This window comes from Pimephales promelas, chromosome 8, assembly GCF_988280905.1.
Source record: "Pimephales promelas chromosome 8, fPimPro1.hap1.1, whole genome shotgun sequence".
Lineage (NCBI taxonomy): Eukaryota > Metazoa > Chordata > Actinopteri > Cypriniformes > Leuciscidae > Pimephales > Pimephales promelas.
The window spans coordinates 14871150-14880637 of NC_142776.1; the positions used below are offsets into that span (position 1 = coordinate 14871150).

Here is a 9488-nt window from a genome sequence, read left to right on the forward strand (position 1 = left end):
ATAAATCACTCTTGTGTGTGTTAAACACAATCTACTTAATACAGACAACTTCATTATAAAGATAAATAACAAATCCCAAAAATATATGATCATAATCTATGACAAAAAAAGCCATTACAAACTATATTAGTGGAAAATACACATTGCTCTTTGTATTGTTGTAAAATACATTCATGAAAAACAAGATAACAAAAATCAAAAAGATACATTATTTTAGATATAGCCATGGCTGCTATAAAATTGATATATGTTTTAAATGTATAGCAGAGATGTTAAATGAGGCAGCAACATACAAACTTTCTAGAACAACATGGACCTGAATAGCTGGTTTTTATGGAGGACAGTGAAGAGGAAGAGGGTGCAAATCAAACAGCTCATTCTCAGACTACACAGCAAACAGCTTAAGTTTTTAGTGCTTTGTTTGACGTTTTTAGTGCTCTGTCCTATCTATTATCTACATATAATAGATAGAACAGAACAAGAAAGGCAATTAATAAACTGTCATTGCCTCACTGCATTATGATATGAAAGGCTCAGTACAGTGTGGCACAAAACGCTTATGCGCATCCCGAGTGGAGAATGATGCGCTTAAAGCCACATGGAGTTACAGCGCACAGCGCATCAAGTCCGCATTGATGCAAGCTCTACAATACACTTCTTTTCGACAGTCAAAGCGGGGGTTACGTTTTTGCACGTCGTACAGAATAACCCTAAAGGCACCAAGGTGACGGTGCCACCGGCTTTATATTCAATATAAACATAGCTGTGAGCAGCGATAAAGGGCCAAAGCCGGCGGTACCACCATCCCGGTGCCTTTAGGTAACTAAAGGCATCAGGGTTGCGGTGCCACCGGCTTGGGCCCGCAATCGCTGCTCGCAGCTATATTTGTTGTTCTCTTTGCTTTACATATTTCAGCTTTGGTAATTATTTAATTGTTGCTGACAGACACATGTTACAGTGAGAAACGATTAACGACTTTGCGTTGAGGACATTAGAGTCGGCGATTTATATCGATGTCCGTTCTGTGCTTTACAGACCTTCACCTTGTGAATATAACAAGATCCATAGTCATTTTCAAAGCCACACAGACTTCGCGCGGTTCGCCATGAACGTAAGTATGAGTTCAGTTGTGAAATGCATGCCTGTTACAGTAACACAGAACTTGTTGAATTTCTTTGATCCAATTTACTTGAAAATGTTGAAAATTTACTCAAAAATGTTCCTGGTTTTAAGTGAAAGCTGTTATCTTAACAGATTCTGAATTGCTGTTTTAAGAAAATTGAAGACCTCAGCAAATTGCAGGTAAAATGACTATCTTGCAGTAGTACCTCAATCATGTTCCTTTACCGCGTGTCTATCACAACATTTGAGAGCACTATTGTTCTTCACGCGCACAGTAACTGAAATGTAAAAGTCAAGTCAAGTCACATTTATTTATATAGCGCTTTTCACAATACAGATTGTATCAAAGCAGCTTCACAGTGATAACATGAAAGTAGTACAACACAGATCAATAATATTGCTAAACACTAAATAACCCCAACTGAGCAAGCCAAAAGCAAAGCGACAGTGGCAAGGAACCAAAACTCCATCAGATTGGATGGAGAAAAAAACCTTGGGAGAACCCAGGCTCAGTCGGTGGGCCAGTTCTCCTCTGGCTTATTTATATTGTTTATAAAACGGTTAAAAGAAAAGGCTCAATAAACTATTGCATAGATAGATAATGTATAATTATATAGTAGATAGATAACTGTATAATACACTGCTGCATCGATATGTATTTCCTTTGTGCTTTGAACTTTTCAATGCGTAACTAACAGAGCTGCGCGTTGCGACTCATGTTGCCTCAAGCGCATCATTCAGCGTTCGGGATGCGCATAAGCGCTGTGTGCAGCACTCTATTGCTCTATTGGGGTCTTTCATAATCATATCATAATACTTTTGCGAAATGAAAGATTATTAATAGTTTTTTTTGTTCTGTTCTGTCGTATTTATCATATGTTGCTGCCTCATTAAACAGCTGTGCTATACATTTGTGACATATTTTGTTAATTTTATAGTAGACTATAAAATAATTAATCTTTTTGATTTTTATCTTGTTTTTCATGAATGTATTTTACAACAATACAAAGAGCAATGTGTAACATTTTACCAGATTTATTGCTACACTTATTGTCTCTCTTATTGTCTTATTTGTTCCCCACTAATTTTTTTCCACTAAATGTTCTGATTTTATAAAATTATGAAATTTAAAATTAGTTACCCACTAATCTAGTTTATAATATAATTTTTTTTCATAGGTTATGATCATTTTTTTTCTTTATAAGGAAGTTGTCTGTATTAAGTAGATTGTGTTTAACACACAAAAGAGTGATTATCAGTTCAAATTCTACTTGATTTTTTTTAAACTGCGTTGGTAACGGATAGGTATCGGTCTTTTTTTATTTGTATTATTAGGCCTATTATTATTAGCTAACGCTACGGAGGCAATAATATTTTTGACTTTATTTTGTATATTTGGAAATGTATTTGGTATTAATGTATCCTTGCACTCAATGGACTGAAAACTAGTTACATTATATTGTCCTAAAGTGTATTCTCACCGTGTTCCGCCTGCAGAAACACTGCATCCGTAGGGGCTGTCATTGTAGTTTTGTATAGGTTCGCTGGCTATGTGACGTCAGAACTCATACCTGAGAGTACATAGATCTAGTACGAGTTCACGGGTGGGAAGTCACTGGTTTGACTGCCGTTCCAGTACACTTTCACGGGTATAAGGTTGGAAAAACACGGGTTACAGGTTGCCTGGAACACGACATAAGTCATGTAAACAAAAAAAATGGCCAGTGAGAATTTACTTTTTTATTCTTTTTTTCAGCCATGGACCCAACAGGAGGCCTTGCTGATGTACGGTTGAATAATATGTCTTTAAAAAATGTTTTAGAGTAATGTTAGATTTTAAAATAGTTTTTCCATATTTATATTTTCAGCTACCACCAGAGGTGCTCAGTCACATTCTTCTAGATGTTGTTACTCTGTCACTAGTGTGCAAAAAGTTTAATGAGACTGTCCACCATCCAGGTTTCCTTAAAAAAGCTCACTTTGCCTGGCTGGACAGTATGTTTAAGTACTACTTTGTGAAATTAACAAGTTAAGCTAATATATTAAATTATTATTATTATTAATTTTTTTTCATTAAAAATTCATTTTTTCTTTTATCTTGTAGGTATATGTAACAAGGTTCAGTTGAGGGTGAAGAAGGAGACAGGGTCGGCGGGACTGGAACTCGTACTTAATTTTTATTTACTCAGATTCTCACAAAACAAAAGGTGTGCACACAGCACGTTCACCGTAGCACAGCTACGGCACAACTTAATTCACAAACTCTTTCCACATCGAACAACTTCAAGTTCCGCTTCAGCTTTCCAGCTTCTCTGTCCACAGCACGAGTTCCAGCCAGTTCTCTCTCTCTCATCCTCTCCCACTGTGTGGCTTTTATCGGTCTCCCCACTCCAATCACTGCAATCAGACACAGGTGTTCATCATCATCTGCACTTGACCCACTTACTCACCGCGCAGCTCATTGACTCGTCTCTCACTACAGACGCCGCGAAAACCACGCCCCCCTACCACATACCCCCACCGCCCGACTCAGGCCTGCAGCCCCCCCCCCCCCCCTTCCTCCTGGAGAGGAAGTCGGCCACCGCCATCTGCGTCCCCGGCCTGTGGACCACCTGAAACTTAAAAGGTTGTAACGCCAAATACCACCGGGTGATCCGCGCGTTGGTATCTTTCATGCGGTGGAGCCATTGGAGGGGCGCGTGGTCCGAACACAGGGTGAACTCCCGGCCCAGGAGGTAGTAGCGAAGGGTGAGGACAGCCCACTGGATGGCCAAACACTCCTTCTCAATGGTGCTGTACATCGTCTCTCTCTTCGAAAGCTTCCGACTGATGTACAGCACCGGCCGTTCCCCCCCCCCCACCTCCTGGGACAGGACCGCGCCCAAACCCCTGTCCGACGCGTCCGTCTGTAGGATGAAAGGGAGAGAAAAGTCAGGAGCATGCAATAGCGGGCCGCCGCACAGAGCAGCCTTTATCTGGGTAAAAGCCCGCTGGCACTGCTCCGTCCACTGAACCGTATCTGGAGCGCCCTTTTTAGTTAGATCAGTCAGCGGGCTAGCGAGGTCCGAATAGTTAGGTACAAACCGTCTATAATATCCTGCTAGCCCCAGGAACTGCCTAACCTTCTTTTTGGTCTTCGGACTTGGACAGGTTGCAACTGCAGCTGTCTTATCAATTTGGGGACGCACCTGTCCATGTCCCAAGTGGAACCCCAGATACTTTACTTCCACCCGCCCAATTGCACACTTCTTCGGGTTGGCCGTGAGCCCAGCTCTTCTCAGCGTTTTCAGGACAGCGCACAAATACTGCATATGACGCTGCCAATCATTACTATAGATGATGATGTCATCCAAGTAAGCAGCGGCATATGCAGCATGCGGCCGGACAATTCTGTCCATCAAATGCTGAAAAGTCGCCGGTGCCCCGAACAACCCGAACGGAAGCGTGACAAATTGGTGTAATCCAAACGGCGTGGTAAAAGCTGTTTTTTCTTTGGATATTGGAGATAAGGGGATCTGCCAATAGCCCTTTGTCAAATCCAGTGTCGAATAAAATCGAGCGGAACCAAGCCGATCAAGCAATTCGTCAATCCTCGGCATTGGATAAGCATCAAACTAAGATACCGCGTTCACCTTTCTATAATCCACACAGAACCGAACCGAGCCGTCAGGTTTCGGGACTAAAACTATCGGGCTCGCCCAGTCACTGTTGGATTCTTCTATTACCCCCAGGTCCAGCATTGTCTCTAATTCGGCTTGAACCACTTTTTTTTGTGTTCTGGCAAATGATACGGGCGGCAACGTACTACGGCCCCCGGATCAGACTCAACGTGGTGCTGAATGAGATTCGTTCGGCCAGGTAGGGGCGAGAACACATCCGCAAACTCTGCTTGTAAATTCTTAATGTCAGTGAGCTGCGAGGGTGAGAGGTGGTCGCCAGAGGGAGCCAGAGCGAAGGAATGGGGTTTGATATTCGCTTCTGGCCCGAGGTCCTCCTCCCCACCTACCACCGTCGCCAGCATCACTGCCTCAGCCTCAACCCATTTTTTTAGCAGGTTGAGGTGGTAAATCTGACGTCCCCCGCCCCTATCTGTTCGAACTACCTCATAGTTGAGATCCCCAACCCGCCGTGTGACCTCAAAGGGCCCTTGCCACTTTGCAAGTAATTTCGAACTGGATGTGGGGAGTAATACAAGGACCTTATCTCCCGGTGCAAATTGACGAAGTCTAGCCCCCCTATTATATTGCTGCCTCTGTCTGTCCTGGGCCTGTAACAAATTCTCCAAAGATAGCCGCCCCAAAGTGTGAAGTTTCGTTCTCAGGTCCAGGACATACTGAATTTCGTTTTTGCTAGCGGATGGTCCGTCCTCCCAAGTCTCTCTCAGTACATCCAACACCCCACGGGGTTGACGACCGAAAAGAAGCTCGAAAGGGGAAAACCCCGTGGAGGCTTGGGGGACTTCGCGTATAGCAAAAAACAGGGGTTCTAGCCACTTATCCCAATTTTTGGCGTCTTCGTGAACGAACTTACGAATCATGGCTTTTAACGTCCGATTAAACCGTTCGACCAGACCGTCCGTTTGTGGGTGATAGACGCTGGTGCGAATCGATTTAATGCCTAACAACTCGTAAAGTTCGCGGATTGTCTTTGACATAAACGCCGTGCCCTGATCGGTGAGGATCTCTTTCGGGATCCCCACCCGGGAGATTAATGAAGATAAAAAAGAGTGGGAGAGAGAGACAGATGGGAGGGGTTCGCCGACCACAGCTACGCCGAGCACAGCTACGGCACAACTTCATTCACAAACTCTTTCCACATCGAACAACTTCAAGTTCCGCTTCAGCTTTCCAGCTTCTCTGTCCACAGCACGAGTTCCAGCCAGTTCTCTCTCTCTCTCATCCTCTCCCACTGTGTGGCTTTTATCGGTCTCCCCACTCCATCGGGCCATGAGACGGTTTAGTGTCGCCGTTTGCCCTAAATGACCGGCCATGGGATTACAGTGAGCCGCCTGGAAAAGCATTTCCCGACGGCTCTTTGGAACCAATAACTGGGTTGTATCTTCTTTTGTTTGGGCATCTCAGGCCACCCGATACAAGCTATCTTTAATTATGCAAAAATAGGGGTAAGAAAGCGGTTGGTGCAGGTGAAGTAGCTGGACTGTGGATGGACTGGACCTTATCAAACGCATGTTTGAGCGACTCATCCTGGGACTGCTCCAAGGGAAAATCATCGCGCTCAGAGAGGATATTTCCCTCTGACGCGCTCTGTTCCCCCGCCGCAGTGCCCAGAGGTCCCGGTACAGTATCTCCCAACTGCACCATCGCTATCTTCCCCTGCTGCTTTTTCCCCCGAGAGGCACCCACACATAAAAATTTCAACAAATTCGTAAAGCCCAGCCAAAAATTAGCGGATGCCGGAGGTGCGGGTTAACTGCCACCTCAACACTATGCTTTTGACCCCTGAATAAAATTTTTACCAGCATTAAGGGATAACTCACCACAACCCCGTGCACACACCGTACTTTAACCATGCGGCTGTTATCCAATGCCCCAGATCGAATCAGGCTTTGATGAATCGAGGTTTGGTTACATCCTGAATCCACCAAAGCCTGATAAGTACCCCCCTTGATACTCACGGGTATCTGGTACAAGCCAGCTTGATCGGGGGCGGCCCTTGGCGCGTCGGGGACCCGGACCAGCGTCCCCACCTCCATCATTGGACAGCGGTCGATAAAGTGTCCCGGATCCCCACAGCGCCAACAGGCCGGCCCGGGCTTTCCCGCTGTCCCAGCGGCGGGAAGTGGGGCAAGGGATTGGCGTGGGGAGAGCGCAACGACCGGAGCCTGGGAGGGGAATCCCCCGACCGGTGTCCCCTTCTCCGTCATCCTCCCGGCCGCCGGGGAGTCCCTCTGCCCGCCGGGTCTCCATCGTGGCGCGAGCCTGGGCGCCGGCCCACCCCGAGACCTGGGAGAAGAGATAGTTTTTCCAGAGGGGGACGAGAGAGAGACTGGGGAGGGGGAAAAAAAGAGTGGGAGAGAGAGACAGATGGGAGGGGTTCGCCGACCCCCGAGCACGCCACCATGTGATCTTCCGCCAGTTGGATGGCCTGGTCCAGCGACGTCGGACGGTGGCACTGGACCCATTGAGCTGTTTTCTTGGGAAGCCTCGTGATGAACTGCTCCAGTACCACCTGGTCGATGATTGTCTCGACGTCACTTCCCTCGGCCATCAGCCATTTACGGCAGGAGTCCCGGAGCTGTTGCGCCATCACGAAGGGCCGACCGGCCTCCTCCAGAGTCAGGGAACGGAACCGCTGACGATGTTGTTCCGCCGACCGGCCGACCCGCCGACCCGCTGCAGAATGGCGTGCCATAGATCTTGGTAGACCAGGAGACTGGAGACTGGCAGTTGGGGGGCGGCGAGCTGCGACTCCCCGGATAGGAGTGGGATGAGTCGCAGCGGCTAGTCTGTTTCAGGCCACCCCCGAGCCTCGGCTGTCCTCTTGAACAGGTCCAGGAACGCCTCCGGTTCATCCTGGGGACCCATCCTTGACAACGAGAGCGCCGCGGCCGATGTTGTCGCGGGGGTGGCCGCAGCCCCCTGGTCGAAACAGCTCCGGAACAACTCGCGGTCCTCCTGCTGTCCTTGAAGCAGCGCCTGGAAGCGCTGCTCATGTTCTTCCTTGAAGGACAGCAGGGCTTGATGTTGTTCCCTCTGCATGGCCGCGAGTGATTGAATAATCTCCATAAACGGCGATCCTGACGGGCTCGACATGGCGACGCCAGTCTCCTTCTTCCCGGGTTTCGGCACCAGTGTAACAAGGTTCAGTTGAGGGTGAAGAAGGAGACAGGGTCAGCGGGACTGGAACTCGTACTTAATTTTTATTTACTCAGATTCTCACAAAACAAAAGGTGTGCACACAGCACGTTCACCGTAGCACAGCTACGGCACAACTTCATTCACAAACTCTTTCCACATCGAACAACTTCAAGTTCCGCTTCAGCTTTCCAGCTTCTCTGTCCACAGCACGAGTTCCAGCCAGTTCTCTCTCTCTCATCCTCTCCCACTGAGTGGCTTTTATCGGTCTCCCCACTCCAATCACTGCAATCAGACACAGGTGTTCATCATCTGCACTTGACCCACTTAAGCCTAGTTCACACTACGTGATTTTAAGCCCGATTTAAGCCCGATTTGCAAATCGTTGAGTCGCCGACAAGTCAGGGTGTTATCGCGTGCAAATCGCGGGCGATTAGGGGACGATTAACGCTCGCCAATCCGTTAGTGTGAAAGAGCCAACAACGCATCAAAGACAGCTCGCAGACACCTCGCAGACAGGTCACCGAGCTCAGAAAAATATCTAGCATGCTAGATATCTCGAGCAGTCGTGCGACTCAATCTCAGTGATGTCATGAGTACAGCCAATCATAGCAACGCATGGGTTGAGGACACCAGGTAAATCTTACTTTTTCTTTTTTGCATTTTTTTTTCTCAGAGCAGATCGTCGAGCAAACAGTGTGCAGCACTAGTTTCTGTCTGACGTCCATATTCGCGTGTTGTGTTCTTCTCTGCAGTTTCGCGTCATTTCTGGTTCGTTTTATTGCGTGGTTTTTCGTGACAAAACATGGTTTCTAGACCGGATAGAATCGTGTTGTTGTCAACTTGTTATTTGTTTGATTATTTTCAGGATTTAGACCGTACTATAGTGCTGAAACAGCTCTCATTGAGTCACAAATGATATGCTCTTATCATCCGATCGTGGTTGTATCTCTATGTAGTGCGTTGTTAACTCGTGTAGTGAGTTAACTCCTGTTGTGGATCAATCACGTTGTGTTGTGTGGTGTGAACAGCTAAACAACTTGAACACTCATGATTTCACTGAGAGCAAGTCATGTAGTGTGAACTGCACAGTTCAGCCCGACATTTTAAAATCATGTAGTGTGAACTAGTCATTACTCACCGCGCAGCTCATTGACTCGTCTCTCACTACAGACGCCGCGAAAACCACGCCCCCCTACCACAGTATAGTTGACTGGAAGTCAGTCAATCCGGATGTGAGAGAGGAATACAGGGTGGAGTTTAAGCTCACCAGATGTGATGCCTGTGGATTCCTCTACAAAAACACGACTGGTTATTGAGGCAATGGAAAAAGGGGGTCTTTACTGCGTTCTATTCAGATAGAGAATTTGATGGCTTCTGTTCTATGGACTGCTACTATAGTATGAATGAGTAGTAATAATGGAATGAGTAATGAATAATAGTGGAATGCGTAATAATGAGTAATAGTAATAGTGTAATTAGTAATAATGGAATGAGTAATGAGTAGTGGAATGAGTAGGCTAATAGTAATAGTGTAATTAGTAATAGTGG

At 46.5% G+C, this 9488-nt stretch overlaps 1 protein-coding gene across 1 annotated transcript in view; it reads right to left on the reverse strand.

The window, feature by feature from the left end:
- Window positions 1–3280: 3280 nt before the first annotated feature.
- The window catches only part of LOC148977682 (uncharacterized), a 62822-nt gene continuing 56614 nt past the window's right edge, over window positions 3281–9488 (reverse strand). Inside the window, exons 2-3 of the mRNA XM_089134047.1 lie at window positions 6758–8222; window positions 3281–3519 (exon numbers count right to left, since the gene is read on the reverse strand). Of these exons, the coding sequence (XP_088990173.1) occupies window positions 3347–3519; window positions 6758–7049 (465 nt within the window). The 5' untranslated portion in view covers window positions 7050–8222 and the 3' untranslated portion in view covers window positions 3281–3346. The remainder of the gene's footprint in view (window positions 3520–6757; window positions 8223–9488) is intronic.